The sequence below is a fragment of the Paramisgurnus dabryanus genome, chromosome 9, assembly GCF_030506205.2.
Source record: "Paramisgurnus dabryanus chromosome 9, PD_genome_1.1, whole genome shotgun sequence".
Lineage (NCBI taxonomy): Eukaryota > Metazoa > Chordata > Actinopteri > Cypriniformes > Cobitidae > Paramisgurnus > Paramisgurnus dabryanus.
Window position 1 is genome coordinate 13,756,011 of NC_133345.1, and position 21,247 is coordinate 13,777,257.

Consider the following 21,247-nt stretch of genomic DNA (forward strand, 5'->3'; position numbering starts at 1 on the left):
ATGATCACAAATGAAAGCTTTCATTCCAAATCCTGCGTGGCTGTTTGGGGAATTACCTGTAGATGGCGCATCAGGCAAATAAGGTTGGCTGAAAGAGGTCACTTTCATAGGTTGCTCAATATTTCAATATATTGACACTAAGGAAGATTGAAAAAGAAGTAACATATCACCAGCTATGTTTTTTTAGACAGACATGATCAGATCACATTTCCCGTCGAGCTTGTATCTGTTGTCAAGGCAACAATTATTTAGAATTTAATTTTTGTTACTTGTGTTCACTTCATGAAGCTGTTAATGAACAGATTTAAATTCCATCATAAACAGTGCAAAGTAAACTGTAACAGACTGTCAGAAAACTCTGACCGCCCACCGCTGATGTCACGTGATCCAAGTTGACCTTTGCGGTTTTCCAGTAGTAGAATAGCTGAGGTTGATATCTCCCAAAAACAAAATATCTCGGACTCAGCACACTTGGCCAGCTACAGAGAAACTGGTAACCACACAACATAAGTGACCAATCCTCAGTGGCGAAGTCATTCCACAAGAACAATTTAGTACAACATTAGCCCCATCATGATAAAAATTCCTGGCTAAGAACGGTTTTTAATTGTGCCTTGCCGAACCAAACCTAATAAAAAAATGTAAATACATTAACAATAAAACTGTAACTGTTCCTTACTGTTATTAGAAATGTATGGACTGCAATGAAAGGCAACTACTGTAAAGGTAATAAATCCAAGAAAACATGCTACTGCTATGGTACCAAAAAAACACATCTTGTCACATTAAATGTTTTAAATAAATATGGTTCTTATAAAAAGGACCATGTTGAAATCATGCGATGTTGTACTTTATTATTAATCTCTAAAGTTACAGAATAGAAAGTCTAAGATCGATGTCTTGACTGTCTAGCCTTCATAGTGCAACTATATGACGTAAACACACCATAAACTGTGCAGACACAGGCAGTGGCTCCATTCACACTTAACTAGCAAGGCAGCACCACACAACAGGCACTAATAAAACATCTACACAGGGATAATTGTATCAACACGGCAAACTGGAAAAAAAGGGGGGAGAGAAGAGGGAAATGGAGGAAGAAAAACAGTTCCCACAGAGCTACCGTAAAGGCGCCAGTTAAGACAGCCAGTACAAAGAGATGAGATGAGAGGAAAGAGAAAGCAAACGAGAGGGAAGAAACATTCAACAGATGCGTGAAGCCCTATTCAGCATTCCTGTTAGGTAATGCAAGGTCAGGAGCCACAGGAAGACAATATGAGGACTATTTAGGCTCCCCCTGTGCCAGATGTGTTTTAATAAGACGGCTGCCCTCCCAGCTAATAAGGTCAGCCTCTGGCTCCAGCGAGACGAGCAAACAAGTCGACTCTTGGCAGGAATTCAGCTCATGCTTGGCACGGACTCCGGTTCAGCTTCCTGCATTCTGAATGAGGCAGAGAAAGCTTCAGTCATCCCTCCACACCAGCAGCTTTTTATTAGACACTTCCTTTTTCACACACATACACACACACACACACACACAAAGAGGGCTAAAAAAGAAGGGGGAATCCAAGGAGACAAACAGAGAGAGCGAGCACAAACTCCTTTCTCTCTAACCCAATTTAATTGGATGAACACATACATACGATAACAATCTAGTTTTGTTTATGACAAATCACAGCCTTTTAGCAAACGCTCCAGTCAAACAGAGAACTGCAGGAGGTTTGTCATGCTTCAAAAGCACTGTTTTTCTGAATGTTTTCCACAGAAAAGTTTTGAACTATTCATAATGAAAAACACTTGAAAAAAAACTTTTTGAGGTGGTGCTACTTGATGTGTACCAGCAGTCAGGGGGCAAGACAGAATGCATGGTTCAAGGAAACCTGGTTGAAAACAAGTATCATTTTTATATAAGTATTTGATATAAGTAACACCCTGCTATTTTGCAAGTTCTTCCACTTAGAAATCATGAAGGGGTCTGAAATTGTCATCGTAGGTGCATGTCCACTGTGAGAGACATAGGGCCCTATCTTGCACCCAGCGCAATTGACTTTGTCAGTGACGCATGTATCATTCGTATTTTGCACCGGCGCACAGCGGGTTTTTCCCTCCACAGACGCACGACGGCAAACTAGGGAATGAACTTGCGGTCCCTGGGCGGTTCAGCGCAAAAAAGGAGGCGTGTTCCCGTCCGGCGCAAACCATCCCTGATGCTATTTTGCAGTTTCAAAAAACAATTGCGCCACTGACCAAAAAAAACTAGTCTATGTCAGTGGCACGTTGCGCGTTGTTCATCATGCTATTTTAAGGGCGCATGCTTGACCATAATGTATAGCGTGCACAACGCGCACACACTTTGCTTATCTAATCTACACAGATGCAACTTTATTTTTGCAAATCATAAATTGTTGCAATAAAAAATATTAACACATGAGATAAGGGAAATCATTGTGGTGAGCATTGTGGTGATAGTTTTTATTTATTTTGTGTGGCTGCGTTAAAAAAAAATCATGCAAATAACGATTAAAATATTTTCATAAGTTTGTTGTGTGGCTGTATTACGTTTATTTTATGTAAATAATAATTAAAATGTTTTCATAAGAAACCTTAATGTATGTGAGCTTGATTTGTAAGTGTACTTTGGGGTTGGACTGCTTGCGTTTCTTGGCTTTCAGCGGTGAGGGTGGACGCAGCGATGTCCTCTGCTGGCGTCAGGTCCTGTGTAAAGGCAGATCCACCTCCAGTTACACGGCGTGCACGATTTATGCTGGCAAGCTTGGGATTCCCCCGTCTCCTGACATCATTGTAGCGCTTGCGGCGCAACGTCCTAGGGATGCCAGCTGATGAGACAATTGTGGCTATTTCCTCCCACGCCAGTTTAACCGACGCTGATTTGGGCGGGTTTCTCCTATCCCCGTACAAAACAACTTCTCTGTCTTTGACTGCTCTTACAAGAACGTCGGTCTCCTCGGCTGTGAACCGCTCCTGGCGTGCGCCTGGTAAATCCGTCATAATAATAGCAACCCGCCATGGAACTTGCGCACTTATGTTTAAAGGGAATGTTGGATGACGTTCTGATTGGTTTATTTGACGTTAATCCCAAACCACACCTATGAATAATGAACCTACTTCAGACCAACCCCTTATTAATTGGCGCCTGGCGCAAGAGTTATTTCTCCCGCCGGGAAAATAGCAACAGCGCCCAAGATCCGCCCACAAAGTCACTTACGCTTTGCGCTTCACACTTGCATTTCAGATCGTTAAAATAGGGCCCATGATCTAAAAAAAAATCCAGAAATCAAAATGTATGATTTTTTTTACTTTATTTGTATGATACAGCTGCAAATAAGTATTTGAACACCTGAAATAATCAATATTAATATTTGGTACAGTAGCCTTTGTTTGCAATTACAGAGGTCAAACGTTTCCTATAGTTTTTCAACAGGTTTGCACACACTTCTCCACACAGATCTTCTCTAGATCAGTCAGGTTTCTGGCCTATCGCTGAGAAACACAGAGTTTGAGCTCCCTACAAAGATTCTCTATTGGGTTTAAGTCTGGAGACTGGCTAGGCTACGCCAGAACCTTGATATGCTTCTTACAGACCCACTCAATGGTTATCCTGGCTGTGTGCTTCGGGTCATTGTCATGTTGGAAGACCCAGCCTCGACCCATCTTCAATGCTTTAAAGGTGCAATTTGTAAAATATTTTCAGTAAAATGTCCAAAAACCACTAGGCCAGTGTTATATATTTTGTCCAGCTGATTACTATCAATATCTGTAATGTTTTCAACTACTTGTAAATGGTGAGAAAATTGCCATTCAAAACATTGACACGGGGCAGTGCAGTCTCCTGTCATTGATGTTAATATCCATGTAACCCTTTGTCACCGCCTTTACTGACGTAAAAACCACATGACAACATTGGTCGAGTTTGAAAAAATAGCGAAAAAGTGGCGGCCAAAGAAGTGACTGGAGCACAAATTTAGTGTAAATAAATGTATATTTTCACTTTTTACACATTTTAATTGCATTTCTAGTGAGAAATTAGTATTGTAGTTTTCAAATATGTAATTAGTTATCACAAAGGTGCTCTTTGTTTGTATTTCAAACAAGCTGCCTTCGCTGCCTTCATGCCTCCGAAGTCATGAGGCAGCGAGGCAACAAGTCACTGCCTTGAGTTTTTGGATGCAGCCAGTGTCGTGGACAAATGCGGAACTATGCGTTAGCGCCTGTCGGGCTTGTGTTTTACACAATGGGTGAGTTCGTGATTCGTAACCCTTCAAAAAACGTATGCTATTATATTGATCACAACATTAGTGTGTAGATTGTAATCAGCGCGTCTTCCCGCGGACAATATGCACATCAAGAGGTATTGTACAGCAATATAAATGGTCATTTTAAGACACTTCACAATAAGATTTGTACTGTCAATACATTATGTGAAAAATCATTGTAGATTGTAAATTGAAAACTTAATTCTGTGCTGTGTTAACCATCGAATTTGGACTAATACATACTGTGACATCTATGACTAACAATTTCGTTTTGAACATCACATATAAACTTACATAATGAAATAAACGATGTCAACAAACGCAACATTTATAAGACTTGATTACCTTATCCGTCAACGTGAGCTCATTCGCGTCTGATTGATGGCTATCAGCGGTTGAGTTAAAGACTACAAATCCCATAATTCCACGCTGCTTCAGAGCGTCATTAAACAACGTCATTTGATGTTATTGTGTTTGGCGCCATCTAGTGGTAAAAATTCTACGTATTTGACCTTTAACTGAGGGAAGGAGGTTGTTCCCCAAAATCTCGCAATACATGGTCCCGGTCATCCTCTCCTTAATACAGTGCAGTCGCCCTGTCCCATGTGCAGAAAAACACCCCAAAGCATGATGCTACCACCCCCATGCTTCACAGTAAGGATGGTGTTCTTGGGATGGTACTCATCATTCTCCTTCCTCCAAACACGTTTAGTGGAATTATGACCAAAAAGATATAATTTGGTCTCATCTGACCACATGACTTTCTCCAGTGACTCCTCTGGATCATCCAAATGGTCATTGGCAAACTTAAGACGGGCCTGGACATGTGCTGGTTTAAGCAGGGGAACCTTCCGTGCCATGCATGATTTCAGACCATGACGTCTTAGTGTATTACCAACAGTAATCTTGGAAACGATGGTCCCAGCTCTTTTCTGGTCATTGACCAGCTCATCCCGTGTAGTTCTGGACTGACTTCTCACCATTCTTAGGATCATTGAGACCCCACGAGGTGAGATCTTGCATGGAGCCCCAGTCCGATGGAGATTGACAGTCGTGTTTAGCTTCTTCCATTTTCTAAAGATTTTGTCTGTAGTGTCTTTGGACAGCTCTTTGGTCTTGGCCATGTTAGTAGTTGGATTCTTCCTGATTGTATGGGGTGGACAGGTGTCTTTATGCAGCTAACGACCTTGTCTAATTGAGGATAATAAATGGAGTTGAGGTGGACATTTTAAAGGCAGGCTAACAGGTCTTTGAGGGTCAGACTTCTAACTGATAGACAGGTGTTCAAATACTTATTTGCAGCTGTATCATACAAATAAATAGTTAAAAAATCATACATTGTGATTTCTGGATTTTTTTTTTGATTATGTCTCTCACAGTGAACATGCACCTACGATGACAATTTCAGACCCCTCCATGATTTTTAAGTGGGAGAACTTGCAAAATAGCAGGGTGTTCAAATACTTATTTTCCTCACTGTATATGTCGATGTTTAACATTTCGGTTTGGATTGCGTCATCATTTTACTTTAAATACATAAAAAAATCATCTTAAATCCCAGATGCTAGTAAGCTAGCAATGTTCTTTAATTATGAAATTTGTTGACAAAGAGTTAGCAACCTATCTATCTAAACTCAAACTGATGTAAATATTTTATTCTCAGAGCCACAGAAATGTTACATTTAGCTGGTTAATTTAACTGGGTAAAATTGAGAATTTCTCTGGATTCAAACATCTGGAATGATGTAAGTACACAAGTGAAAAAAGCCCCTAAAAATAGTGCTAGTGATTTTTGGATATCTTAATGCTAAAATCTTATATATTCAATTAAATTGTATTTATTTAAATTAATAAAAGCACAAAAAAACAGAAAACACATGGGACAACAAAAGTAGCAGAGTACAGCGGCTAAAATTAAACCATCCTAGCGAGCGGCGTATAGAAGAGAGTTCTAAGTTAAGCCAATGTTAGCTGACCTATGGGTTGAAAAAACTAAAATAATTTTAATAGGGTGGAAAAATATGGATAAAAAAATCCTTGAGAGAGAGCCAGACATAACTAGGATATACTATATATTACTATACTATATTATACAATTTTGTGGGAATTAAAATGTTTAAAATACATATAGTAGATTAAACGGCAGACATCGCCTGGGCATCACGTTGAAGGAAGGCCAGTAGATCAGTCGTGTTATGAGCTTCATGGCAGCAGGAACAGGTCGGTTAGTCTCAGTGTCCTTGGGTTTGAGGAAGAGACAACTGATATTGTGCTATAAAGCATGAGCGCATCCAATATTACCATCTTCTTTTAACAAAACAACGGAAAATCTGCAGTGCTCCTCAAGGGGTGTGTCCAGGGATTTTCTGTAGGAGTTGCCAGGCAGGGGCCAGGGTGGGACCAGCGGCAAGGCCAAGAATGTTTAAGGGGGTACACTGTGTGGGCAGAGCATATAATGTTTATAAACTGTACGCCAAGTTACCAGTTTGCTGTGACAGTTTTTAATGATAGAAGACAAACTTTTTGATAATTTAAAATGAAATTAAAGTTAAAGAGATCTAACTTGACTCTATCGACTTTGTGACTATTATTTTATATCTTGCAAAATGTACACTTTTTATGAAATTACCCTGATATATGCTAAATTCATAATGAGCTTTTTTATAATAAAACAATAATGCAATTTTTTATACAAAATATTTGTTTCTCTTGACATGCGCATTATCTGGTTCATCTTGGTTCTGTTTAATTCAGATGACTCTTTTTTTATATATATTTTATTATATTTTTTATTGTAAGCTTTAAAAAGTTATTACACTCCTCTGAATGCATGCAGCCACAGTTTTCTGTCAACATTTGTGAGGCGCATCTCAAATGAACTTAGTTAGTACAGTAAGTACAGCAACTCGTAAGTTTCACGGTCTGAAAGTTATCATCCAGTTATGATCGAGGTCCTTCATATGTAAGACATTATTTTAATCTTTTAAAAAATTTTTATTTTGAGCAACATGGCAGATATTTAGTTCATCTCAACAGATTGTAGTATTGAACTTGAATCATATCACCTTGTGCCATAAAACCAGAGCCTCTAAGTGCATCTGACATCTTTTCTTGTAAATGAGCATTTTATCAGACTCTTGTTAATGATCACACAACCCTTAACCACTCCTATTAACCCCCCATTAAAACAGCATCTCCTGCTGCAGGAAAAGTGACTCTGTGGTAATTAGCATTTTGGTTGAGTATCTACTGTAAAAGCAGCTCAGAGTAGATCAAAGTACATCATGTTTGGTTAAGAAGAAGAAGAAGCAAATGTACATACAGTATGGTTTCATTCATCAGTTTACTACTGGGCAGACACCTCTAAGCAATCTTCAGACAGCCCAAATAAACACCCACCTTATCAAAGCTTGAAGTCTGTGTTAATATCACACAGTGATGTGAATGTGTGGTTTTTGCACATTCCTCCCAAACAATCACAAACACAAAGGTGTGTTAACGTTTGTGACTTGGGGAGGATATAGCATGTATGTCTGTTTTGCATTGATTGCGAAAAATGTACAGTAAGATCTGCGTGGTGTGTGTGTGTATGTTTGGAATGGGGTAACTAGTGTTGTGTGACACCCAGAGTCGCTGAGCATGTGTTCAGTCCTCAGCCCTTCTCTTTCTCCTCCTGTGTGTGTGCATGAGGCTGTTCTGGCACAAAGCCCGACTATGAAGCGAATTTAAACAAACTTCTGTTGCAACCATCTGCTGGAGCTGGGGAATAAATCAAACAGCCTCCAAGCCGCCAGTGATCGAGTTACTATGAGCAACAGCGCCCGCGCGCCTGCCTGGAGCCATGGCGAGGCTTTGCCGGCCAACATGTGGCCTTACTAATTCCTCCCAGAGAGAAGAAAGTGTGTTGGAATGTTTTGATACTCATTGAAAGTAGTTTGTATCAAGCATTGTCTTACCACAAATATTTTCAAGCTAATAAATGGCTTTTCCTGTTTCTGTTTCTATGAAATACAAATTAAACAATACATAGGTACATTTCATGATACACAAACAGGGGCATTGTTTGCTGTCAATTTTTTAAGTCAATTCAGTGTGAAAAATAGCGTGTTAAAATAGATTAGAGAAATGAGAGTGCACACTTTCATGTCATTAAATAAAAAATATTAAAAATAGTTAAAAATTGCACTTATCTTTCTGATCACAAGTAAACAGTGGATATATCAGCTATGTGAGTGACAAATATGCAGTCACTCCACCATTTTCTTTAGGGTCTTCATTCCAGCTAAAAGTCTTTCAGACATTTTTCTTCAAATATAAAATCATGCCATTTTGCTAAAACTAAACAGAAGCCGCAGCCATCTACTAGTTCATTATTCTAGCAGTAGCAAAAATTAAGTATAGCCACACAAACCTCCCCTTAGAGAGCTTGGGGGTCGAGACAACAATCTCAGGCTAAAAGCCAAAGATTATAAGGCAGATCTGAAAACAGTTATTATCGCTAATCGTAAAGCAACTGCTAAGAAGCTCTAATGGTTCTACAGGGCTTCACAATGGTGCCCCCCATTGGGGGACAGATCAGACCTGTTCCCCCGAGGAGTCCTCAGGATATTAATACGCTAACCCCGCAGTCCATGATACTTTGGGAAGTTCAGATTTATTATTACAGATTTTCACCCTTAGGTGCTTTAAAACTGTCAATTCTGTCACAAAACACTGTAGTGATTTTAAATCGATTGCTTCAGGTCATCGAGCTCACGTGTCTCACCCGAACCCAGGCTCAAGAGGCTGGTTCATTAGTGCACTTCTATTTTTTACAAAAATGGAAATATCTTTAACTTTTTGTTTGAAATGTGGTATTTTTGAAGAAACAGCAGAGGTTTTGTTCTTTTATCTAATATATTGTACATTTATATATATATATATAAAGAAGAATATTTTCCGAAAGGCATTAAAATTTTGTGAAAATCATACAAAATGCTGGGGCTGGCTGGCAAATTCTTTAGTAAATGCTGGCGGTGAAAGAGTTTAAAAGAGTTATTTCCACTGGAGGTGGACCCTATGCAGGCTCGGGTGTTAAAAAATAAATAAAAAAGTTTGACTCCACTGGAGAAAGGGGCCATAAAGTATCTTCTAGAGGTGTCAACCCCTATTGTTTGTTTCCTGTGTGGTACCTTGAGGAGAGGCCTAAAGTGAGAGTTCCAGAATGGGACCTTACTGTAGTTTTAGAAGGGATTTCCCTTTATGGAGTCTAGTACAGATAACATCTGTCGCTCAAGTTAACATTTCTTTTGGACATCATCACCTCTCTGAGAAGGGTTGGTGACCTTTAAGCACTGTCTTCTCCTTCATGTCTGGAGTTCACTCCAGGCCGAATTAAAGCTATTCTACACCTAAAACAGGGTAAATACCTAAGGTTCCTAGTATGTGGCAAGGATCTTAGATCTTCAGGCCTTTCATCACGATTCAGCGGATCAGCAAAGATTACATTTATTATGCCCTGTAAACAAGCCAAGCTATGTCCAATCCTTCAGAAAAAAAGGAAATCATCCATTACACCGTGCTGCTGTATAATTTGTATTATGATTTTGTATATGTATTATTTTTAAGATTCACAGAACTTTAAAGTAAACCAAAGCCAAGTCCAGATTAGGCCACCAACAGCATATTAGGAGACTTGCTAGATCCTCAGTAGTTCCACACACTAACATACTATCTTTAAACTTAAACATTCAAAATCAGAGCAGCCTAAAATGCCCATCTGTCGCAGGGGCAGGTGGTTAAGGGGTAAAGGGCTAAGGCAGGGGGAATGACCATGTAAAATTAGCATCTGACTCATGCTAGTTTGACTCAACTAGTTTTTTCCTCACTGCAGAAACAACGGCCAACAGTTTATTTGTTGTATGCACTGGAACAGAACTCTTGGCTGTGAAGAAAAGGTAGCTAGGGTACAAACCAATTGTTTTTTTGGTTTTGTTTTCACTTTATTTAGTTTTATGAAAGAAAAACATCTACAAAAGTGAAAAAGTACTCAAATAAACTTAAATCTAGAAATTCACCAATAGAAGATGAACACAAAATAAATAAAAAAGTTTTCATGAGCAATATTTTTTTGTTTCTCATACACACTAAAAATAAACGGCAAACATCTTAATACAGTATGAATTTAAACATATTCCATCAAATTCTTTCAAAACTAAAGTATCGGAGCTGTCCTATCCCCTTTAAACCATAGCTCTAGTACTCTTCTTTTTGTTAATAATTGCCTTTGAATTTAATGCCAGCACAAGTTAAATGCAGGAATAGCCAAGAAAGCCAAGAAATTTCAGCGCGTAGAGTGTGAACGCGCACATCTGTCTGTGTTTCAGTGCATGAGCATAAATAAAATCAACCATCGTCTCTGCGCCCTTCGCATTTCAGATTGATAAACAACTGGTACTGATGCAAATGTAATGATGTGAAAAGAATGAAACACTGATTAAAATAACATCATCAATAATAATGCATTTTTTTATATAGTTTAATGTTTTTTAAAATTGAACTGGGAAAATGTGGCGGTTTGATGGTCTTGAAATGTGTCACATTGCAAATTTAAATTTAATGCATTCATTAAAATTATTTTTATACATTTGACATGGTGATTGTCAATAATGACATACATCAAATTACAGCTCAAAATACAAGTTAGTTCTAGATGACAATATAGACATACAGAGAGATATACAGTGCTTCTGTGTATCTCAGTGGTAGAGCACTGCATTGGCAGTACAACAGATCATCGCTTGGACCCAGAGAACACTTGCTGAACTGTGTCCCTGGACCACAAAACCAATCAATAAGGGTCAAAATAATGATTTTGAATGAGATGTATGTACATTATCTGAACGCTGAATAAATACGTTTGCCATTGATGTATGGTTTGTTAGGACAAGACAATATTTGGCTGAGATGCAACTATTTGAAAATCTGGAACCTAAGGGTGTAAAACAAGTTGTCCAAATGAAATCCTTAGCACTAATGGTTAGAAAGTAACATTACAAAAAATTAGGGATGCACCGAATGTTCGCCAACCTAAATGATTCGGCCTGAAAATCGCAAAAAACATGGTGTTTGGCCGAACAAGTGAAAAGGCCGAATAAATTTTACCGAACAATGATGTCTTTGATGACGCAATTAAATAGCAACCAGCACAGAGTGAGAGACGCGCACATGCAGCAAACATGTTGCTAAAAGCATTTTAAAATGCCAGTGAAAGACGTGAAAACATTTAGCACTACAAGTTTCATTTATCATTTAAAATATGATAAATATTCTTTTATTTTCAAGATTATTAGCATTAATGCCGAAAGTGTGCTTTACACTCCGGCTCTATAGACTGGTTTGCAACAGACACTAAACACTGCAAGAAGAAGATAGCGCTCATGTTTGGCTCGAGGCTTGGCAAAGGTTCTGCATTAACGCTCCAAAGCTTTGAATATTCTGTCTTGATTACTACCGAAGCTTCGAAGCTCAAAAACTGGTATATATGATACGTACTTAGAGCATTCGGTTAATATCATAATCTCATTTTTGACAGAGGTTTAGCAATCCCTGCTCCTCTTATACAGAGTAGTAAACGTATTTACAAGTGTTTGATTTTTAGGTGCAGCTTCTGTGTCTTTATAATGTAGGGAGTGTAATGTTTCAGATTACAGAGATTATTTGATTGGACAGTAAATCTGACAAAAAGATGAAGTGTACAATGATGTCATAAAAAATCTAGACTTGTTTTGATGCATGTAACAATGACAAAAGTATGTCATAATAATTTCTAAGATGTTACAATGATTTACTTAATATTAGAAAAACACAACTCATAAAAAGTAGTAAGGAGAGACATCTCAAAGGAATCAGAGGTTAAGGTAAACTGGTTAGTGATTAAGAGGGGGTGTATTTCTTAAGATCCTTTATAGTTCAATAAATTAAATAAAAAATATCATTTAATTGAAATAGAAGTCTGGATAGTCTGAATAAATACTAACAAGTTAAAATATTTATTCCTTTCTGTAGTGACAGGTAAGCTCTAAGAACATTTACTGCTAATTAGGAGAACTCTTGGTTTTAAGATAAAATGTTTTGTGAAGGTGGCCCCACATCTAAAAATAGAAAAAGTCACTTCAGCAGCAGGGCTTAATAAAGCTTTTGCTATACAGAGAGAGAAAGACACAAGAACTATTGTATAATGTTGTCATATTCCAACAAGTTTTTCTGAAATGCTAACACTAAACCACTTTTTCTAAACTGTCAAAACAACTTTATTAAATCACACTGTTGTCGATACTGTTTATGTAATTAGCAAATGCAAATACAAATGGCATGTGTGCTTTCCACAATGGAGGACAAAAGATGAGGAGGTGAAGGAGGAAGAGAAAGCAGAAGTAGGAAAAGAGGAGGAAGACACAGATGAAGATGAAGATCAAGAGCCATAATTTCAAATAAAAAAAGAGAAACAATTATACAACATGTTCTGGTTCATGAAATGAGTAATAAGCAGGTTCTCAGTGGCCTCCGTAGTCAGGACATTTAGAGAACAAAACCTGTACATTTACTACCATTTTTGCTTCTTGAAACTCTGAATGTCTTGGTAAATCACTCTACCAACTACTCTAGAAAGTGGACCAGGAAAAAATCTTCCTTGCAGTACTATCATTTGTCTGTACTGAACACTAGATATTTGAGAAACATGACAATACAGTATTGCATTATGTGCACCTTCTGGTAGAATTGAAAGACTGCCATAGAAATACATGAAATACAATAAGTTGTTGAAGATAAAATGAAGTCCCCACTGTGGGGACAGTCAGGTTTTTGTTGTTGTTTACATGTCTATATGGTGTTTTAATATGTTTTCAGACAAGCCATGTGCAAATTCATCTTTTAACATAATTGTAAAGTATTTTCTCCACAGAATTGGAGACACCTTGGTTTACAATGTCACAAACATGTAACCAATCATCATTAACACAGCTGAACAGATGGATCAGTCGTTTGAGTCACAGATAAAGGGCTCTATCATACACCCGGTGCAATGCTGCAAAATGCGTGACCCAAGTGTCTTTTGCTAGTTTCAACCAGGCGTAATTATCATTTTCACGTTTAGCGCCACGTTGATATATAGCAAATGCATTTGTGCCCAATTTTGCGCCCATGGGCGTTCTGGTCTGAAAACGATGTGTGTTCAGGCACATTGCTGGCGTGTTGCTATTTTGAGGCAACCAAAATAGCAATATGTTTTATGTTATTTAATGAGCTCATTAGAAATATGTGCCTATAAACAGGACAACAATGCGGGTGTGCTTATCACATACATGAGTGCGCAGCAGCACAAAATGCTTTTGAATAGTGCTGCACAATTAATCGCATCGCAATCGCAATGTCAGCCTGTGCGATTATATGACAGCAAAATGTTGCAATTATATTAAATAAATAAATGTGTGGACTTGTTAACACAAACTTTCTGATAACAGTTTGATGATTTTTCTTGCTGTTTAAAAAAAAAACGGACAAAAAAGGCAGTGCACGTGTGGCATGCACGTGTGTGGCGTGCGTTGTCACTTGTGTGTGCGCAGCGCGGAAATACCAGAGCAAAGATGGATGCAGAGGAGATTGACAGTGATCTGGTAGCCGAAAAAAACCTCTACGTCTGTTGTATGGTGGTATTTTGGATTTAGGATTACTGACACTGAGCAGTTGCTACATCACGTGGCAATACGAAAACATTTCTAGTTTTACAAATACACATTTTAGCATTATCACTAAACTGTGTGTGGATTTTTCTTAAAACCCATCAAGTTGACTCATGATACCATTTAGTATAATCGCAATCGCACATCGCAATATTAGCACCAATAACCGCAATGGGAAAAATTACCCAAATCGTGCAGCCCTACTTTTGAATAAAAAATTAAATGATTAAAATGTAAAAGATTATTATTGAGTCTCTTGGCCATAAATGGGCACCAATTATGAGACATAGAAGGCATAAAGAGCTGCTTCACCTGTAGCCTGGTAAGTAAATAAATGCTTTGCTTTAAACAAATGCATCTATTTTTAAATGTTTTTAAATGCTATCTTATGGATTTATTGTATATGATGACTTTAACTGTGGATATAGTGAGATGAGAAACATTAAGTAATGCTTTTAGAAAAAAAAAACATGGCGCTGTACGAGTGCTGAAATGCCTCTCCGCACGTTTGTAAATTCTTTATCTCTTGTTTGTTACAAATAAAGTCTTTTTAGAGTACAAACCTTTTCTTGCATATTTGCAAATTATTTTATGAGATTACAAAGATTATGTAGGATATCAATACATTTACAGCAATTAAAAGCCTGCTATTTTGAGCCATACACCCTCTCATGTGAGGAAAATGTAAATGTTAACCTACAATGATAATATTTTATGCCAACTATCGTCATGAAAGACCGCTATCTGCAATATGTCTGACGATCATCAATACACGATACTATTGTCTATCGGCACAACCCTTTGTCTATCAGATTTGCATATTCATAGATCCGCATATACTAAATGAGGCAAGGGTGTAAAATTAGCTGTTTTAAAGCATAAAGAAATTACTTTGACAGATAAAATTTTGCATATGCTATGATGATGTTCAAAGAGGAGTTTTAACTGATAAAACTCTTTACTACTGTGGGACTTTCATTCAGAAAACACAAACACATAATATAAGTGACTCAAGCCATCACGAGCTGAACACACAATCAACACATCTGTTAACACTACATGACACATCATCGGAATCTTAAAAAATATATAAAGAGCGGGTGATTATTTGCTTCAGTAAATGGACCCTAACAATGGATAAAGAGCTGAAAGATGTGGGACACAGAGAGGAAGGGTCCAGAACATTTGTTTCTGATGAAACACAAGCAACACTAGTTGACCATGTCCTTGTGCACGGATGACCATTAGGTGAAGCTGGACAACGAGTTCAGCCAAATGTGAGGCGTTTCACAGTCGAATCATTCAATATTTTGGGAAAGAATATAAGTACCTAAAATTTGCCAAAGAAGTTGCAGTAATTGACAATGTTTTACCAGTATAAACAGTACTTAGATATACAGTTAAAATTTATATGAGAGAACCTGCATTGTACTTTCTAAGTAGATTTGTGACGTGTGAAGCAAAGCATCAACAGTTGAGTCAACTTTGTTTTTATAGTCCAACATGTAATAAAGAGTTTTATCGAACACTTCATTCATTGTTCTACTTGGTAAAATTCTGTACAAAATTGGTGCTAAAAAGCATTAGAAGCTCGTAACCAAATTTAACTCTTTCCCTGCCACTGACAAGTCAACTCATCAATTAAGAGAAAACGCTTCCTTATCCACCACGTGGTGCTCTTACCCAACTTATTATTCCCGAAGGTATTCCCTTAGGGCAAACAGATCTCCTCCAGTCAATTGAGACAGCATGCGACAACATAGGAGTGCAATCTATTCAAGGTTGGTTTTGGCATGCTAAAGGATTACTTTTTGATATTCAATTGCTTCCACAATAAAATTAAAACTACTACAATTAACAAAACCTTACACTTAATGAGCAAAACACTGGCCTCGATTTGCACAACTGTTAGCACATTGTTAACTTCACATTTTTTACAAAACATTACACACTTTTTTTGCATTTGACACGGAAATGTATCATGATGTAATTTCCTTGAGATTTCAAAGCAAAGGCTTTTAAATGAAGACACCCATGAACCAATTGGTTAAACACAACCACCAGGTATGCACACACACACACACACACACACACACTGGTGTTTAATTGTAGACACACCAATCAGGTTTAAGCACTATAAGAAGGCAACAGGTAAGTTCACCTGTCTTTAACAAATATGGAAGGTGTCAGAGAAAGAGGGAGAGTGCGGATGAAAGGGGGAATCCAGAGAGAACAAGATGGAGAAAGAGGTCTTGGTAGAGAAAGAGAGATACCTGGAGGAGAGGTAGGACATGCACAAAGAAGACAGCCCAATCTGTGTAATGTATTATGTGCTACAATTGTGGACCATGAATGTTGCGCCAATATGCAATCAGACTTAGAGAAATTCAAGCTCATATTTTCAATGATCACACAATTTTCATTAATGTCCAACAGGTCTCTCTGTCAACAATAGACTTTATTCTTAAAAGTTCTGATGAAACAACTATATAAAGTACCATTTGAAAGAAATTCAGACAGGGTGAAAGTCCTGCGGTGCGAATATGTGTTAAACTTTGGTTGCTACAATCAAAACAAACGTGAAGCGCGACTGCAGGAGAGTTATCCTGCAACTCAAAGGCAAGCACAAATATTTTATATATGCTGATGCTGCTTCATCAACTAACCTGAGCTGGTACAACTTGATATTCTATATAAGCCAAAATAAACCAGTGATGTCCTGTACTGATTGCCTGAGTAAGTGCCGTGGTACATTATTGACAAAGATAATAAGTGTACAATCTCAATGTCCTCACACTGAATCAAGTATGATATGTACTATAAAAAGAGGGATGCATGAATGAGGAAATGTAGTAAACTTAATGTGAGTGGTGTTACCTACTATCTGTCTTTTTGAATGCATCTTTCAAGTAAACGACTTCGCGTTTTTAATATGCATTACCTCATATTTCCTGTTGACTGAATTCTGTCCCTCATAGGCCATTAGCGCACTGCATGAACCGATAGAATTCAAGTGTGAGCCTTGAAGAATCATTGGTTGATGTACTGAACAAACACACCCTTCACTGAATGAATGAGTCAATTGAGTCAGAACAAGAGCTTCAATGATTTAAATAAACTGATGCTGTCACTCACAGTCCAGTATCCCCTTGTGTTAAAACAATTTAGTGTAAATGCAGACATTAAGATTAATGTTAGAAGTGTCCCAATCCACCTGAATACAACCTACTGGACTCTAATTACTCAACTTTTACACATCATTTGGTATGTACGTGTGTATTAGTACATCATGTTAACGATATGCAGGAGGTTCAAATTCCAAAGTAAAAACAAGTTATTTTTTCACACTTAAATCTCTTTTCTTGGACTACAACAAACACATGGTTGTAGGCAACGGTTTACTTCCTGGGCCTGTTGACATGGACACAATGGTCATTATCATAATGCGACCTGCTTCTGACTCACAGACTGTAAGTATGTTTTCATATTTGAAGAATGTACTACTGACTAAACCATGATTCAAACAATTCAAGTGACACTAACACGGTGCCACAGAGTCACATTATAACAGTTGCTCTCTACACTCCTTAAGTAGCCTCCAGCAAAATTAACGTAAAAAAAAAGTTGTTGAATTTTGTATTTTTTTTTGTGCTCTGGTTACTACCCGAAACCCTATGTTTTAAAGTATAAGTAAAAGCGATACAGACCCCGTCAGGCTATGGTAGACATGTCAGTCAACCTATTTAAAGTCGATGTACTATCACAAGGGTCTTGAAAATTTATTATGAAGGTTGAAAAATTACATGGTGTCGCTTTAAGCTTTGTATAGTTAGAACCCCAGTCATGCTTTTGAATGGTCATGCATCATTTCCTCAGTTGCCGCTGAGACAGGAGAAATACAGATTTCAGTGTTGCACCACCTTCTTTCAGTGATGTAAAAATCGTCATTTTGCATCATTGAAAGAAGGAAGTCCAATATCTTTGTTGAACTTTGACTGGTAGTGTATGTATATTTTGTGTGTGTGTGTGTGTGTGTGTGTGTGTGTGTGTGTGTGTGTGTGTGTGTGTGTGTGTGTGTGTGTGTGTGTGTGTGTGTGTGTGTGTGTGTGTGTGTGTGTGTGCGTGCGTGTGCGTGTAAACACAAATGCAAATACATACAGCCAATCTCTCATAGAATGTACACACATATGTAAAACACATATCACAGATCTCTCACAATGGGGTCAATTTCATTTTATAAATCCTCAAAACACTCTGTTCTGTTTCTTTGAGGCATTACACAAATGCAGACAAATGCATACATGCGATCAGACCAACAAAAGCTTGACTTGGTTTAGAAAGCCCTACAAAAATTGTTTAAAAACATGCTTACAGGAACACAGCCATCCGCAAATCGTTTATTTATGAGACACGCTTCACAATTTATCTACCCCTCCCTGCTCAAGCCACCCAACTTGCTAGAAAACACAGCAACCCACCATAAAACTCCAATTTCAGCACTTCGCTCATGAGTGCATCATGACTTAGGATGCTGGCCCAGAAACAACCCTAGCCAAAGTTTAGCTAATAAACTGTACCTATTGAAAAAACCCACAAAGGGGTCACTAGTAAAAAGAGGTATAGTGGTACTTTGGACCTCTACTAGGTGAAAATAAGTTCCAGACATGCAAAGATGTATGAACTTAGTTTAACCTTGAAATCTGACGATTCATAGAATTGTGATAGAAGAGGCGTGTCTTACCTTGTCTTTCGGCACTGCAGTTCCACCAACTGTCTTTAAGTTCTGTCCTGCCAGAACCATGGATTTACATTCCACACAAGAGCCAATGGTTAGCTGTTTTCCATTGTCGATCACCAGGGTCTGGCTGACCCTCGGAGCATAGAGGAACACAGGCAAGCGGGCAACATTAACCCCTTTCAGGCCAAGTGTCCTCTTTTTCTCTTTCCTGCAGAAAAAGCAGACAAAGGTGTTGCAGCTATATTGGCGTGACCAGGGGCTGCTGGACGGGCCTGTTCCCGTGTCCTGAGACTCATGTTTGGTCCACTGGGCCAGCAGATCATGATAACACAACGCACAGGCTGACACAAGGCCCGTAGTATCAACAGGGCGGGCACGAGGGGCGGGTGGGTGTACAGTTAGGAAGGGAAAAAAGGGCTCTTGCTCTCCACAACGCCCTGGAGGGTTAACATGAACCTGATACTCCATTCCTCCAAAGAGCTCTTCCCCACACAAGTAACAGATGGAAGAATGGCTTGTGGTTGTTGTAACAGACAGGGGTCCACTTAAGGCCGATGCCATGACTTCTCCTCTGCCAATAGCAAGGTGGTATTTACCAAGGAAGGTGCTGACAGATGTAATAAGCTCCTCACTCAGACAGAGACAATATTCTGCCCAGACATCCTCTAAGATTCTGTGACACATGACACAACTGTGTACTCGTCCATTACGCACATTTTGTGCATTTGGTGGGCACGGTAACAAGTTTATGAAAGGAAAGTACATTGCACTGCAGGCGTTACTTGCACTGAAATGGGCATATACCACTCTGATCTCTTTGCCGCACTCTTGCCCACACAAGTAGCAGGCCTCCCTTTGATTCCGTGTTGTGGAGGGGACTGGATGGATTTTGGCTAGCCCGTGCTCAGATTCAAACGTGACAGATGGGGTGGCAACACCAGCACTAAGGGGCACTACGTAGAGTCGTTGAAGGACGGGTACATCTGCCACCTCAAACCTTTGCCACTGCTGGATGAGCGAGGAGTGACAGCTAGAACAAACGAGCGTATATCCACCCGGGCTGAGGGGCACAGCACCAGGTGGAGGGGTGTGAAGCCACAGAAAAGGAAAGAACGGTTCACTGGAAGAACTTTCCTGCTTTTGTACAAACACCCTGAAGTGGCCTCCCGTTAAAAACTTATTTCCACAAATATAGCAGGCGCATTCATTGGCTAAAAAGTTGTGATGTTTGGCTGATGGACTCCTCTCGTCGTTGAGGTGAGATGATGTGGCGCTCTCTATCTCATCATTAATGCAATAGTTCATTTTGCAGCTGTCAGACACTTCAGAAACACCAGCAGCTGCATTATTGTAAGTAACGGTGGCGTTATTCGGCACTGGTGTGTGCACAGACTGCTCATTCTGCTGTTGAGTCATGGAGACTGATAAGCGCAATGTGTGATTGATAAACTTAGACGCACGTCGGTCTGAGTCTGATTTGGGCACATCCTGGACTGCAAAAAGTCTGACGGGACAAAGGGCTGACTCAGGGCTGCTCTTAATATTTACTGCGTCTTGTCTGTTGCCATTTTTTGACGGTTTATTCGATTCACGGAAAACTGTTGGGATGTTGTTATTCGTAAAGCCCCCAGAAAAATCCAAGTCCTGCTCGGACATATTGTCATTATCTGAGAACGAGAAGTCTGAATCATTTGCATCATAGTTGCCGACGCTCATTCTCTGCTCCAGATCATAAGAGACGCTCCTTAAGTCGCACTGGTACGGTCTTTTTAGCCAGTACATGCGTTTCTCTGTGGGTGTCCTGTTACGTTCGAATGAGTTCCACTGTTCGCACAGAAAGCAGTGACACACGGCGCACACCAGCGCGTCTCCGTTCGGACCGATTTCCAGCGCGCCCGGGGCCGGATCCTGGCCCTGCAGGAAAGGGAAAAACGGACCATCCTTTTCCCGTTGGTATTTCGTCTGTAAGCTCAGCTCTTTTCCCGGAGTCACCGCGCTTCCGCAGATGAAGCAATGGATGAGAAAGACCCCGTTGCGCTTGGCTCTACAAACGCTACCGGGCAAAGTGCTCTCCTCCCCCTGCAGAGCCGCAGCCTTTAGCCGCTGATGCGTTTTGGAGATCGGCGTGAGGTCCGGATCGCTCATTTTTCCGCTCGTAATGACATAAATATCAGAGACAGCATGGTTTCATAACCAGCGACGCTTCTGTGCTTTAGCTGATATGCGTAACGCATCAAAACTCTTACAAACTTATTTAAACCACCTGATTTCTCTTTCCAGAGTGTGAAAATGCAGATGAAAGTCCATCGAAACGCCGCCTGGGGTTACATCCTCGTGCGAATAAGAGCAGAAGGTCCTGTTTAAGTTGCTAGGCGAACTTTCCTGCTGAGGGTCTGTCTGCACGATGTGGCTGTGCAGTGCGAGTGAACACAGCGCCATCACCGCCACACACACTGCTCCCTGATCATTACAGTCTCATTACAGAATCACATTCACACTGATGTTGCATGATA

General features: G+C 39.3%; 1 protein-coding gene across 2 annotated transcripts in view; it reads right to left on the bottom strand.

The window, feature by feature from the left end:
* The window catches only part of gse1b (Gse1 coiled-coil protein b), a 174,372-nt gene extending 153,353 nt beyond the window's left edge, over nt 1-21,019 (bottom strand). For both annotated transcript variants that reach the window (XM_073815714.1, XM_065275759.1), the window contains exon 1: nt 18,738-21,019. In XM_073815714.1, coding sequence (XP_073671815.1) covers nt 18,738-20,879 — 2,142 coding nt within the window. In that variant the 5' untranslated portion in view covers nt 20,880-21,019. The remainder of the gene's footprint in view (nt 1-18,737) is intronic.
* Nucleotides 21,020-21,247: the final 228 nt, after the last annotated feature.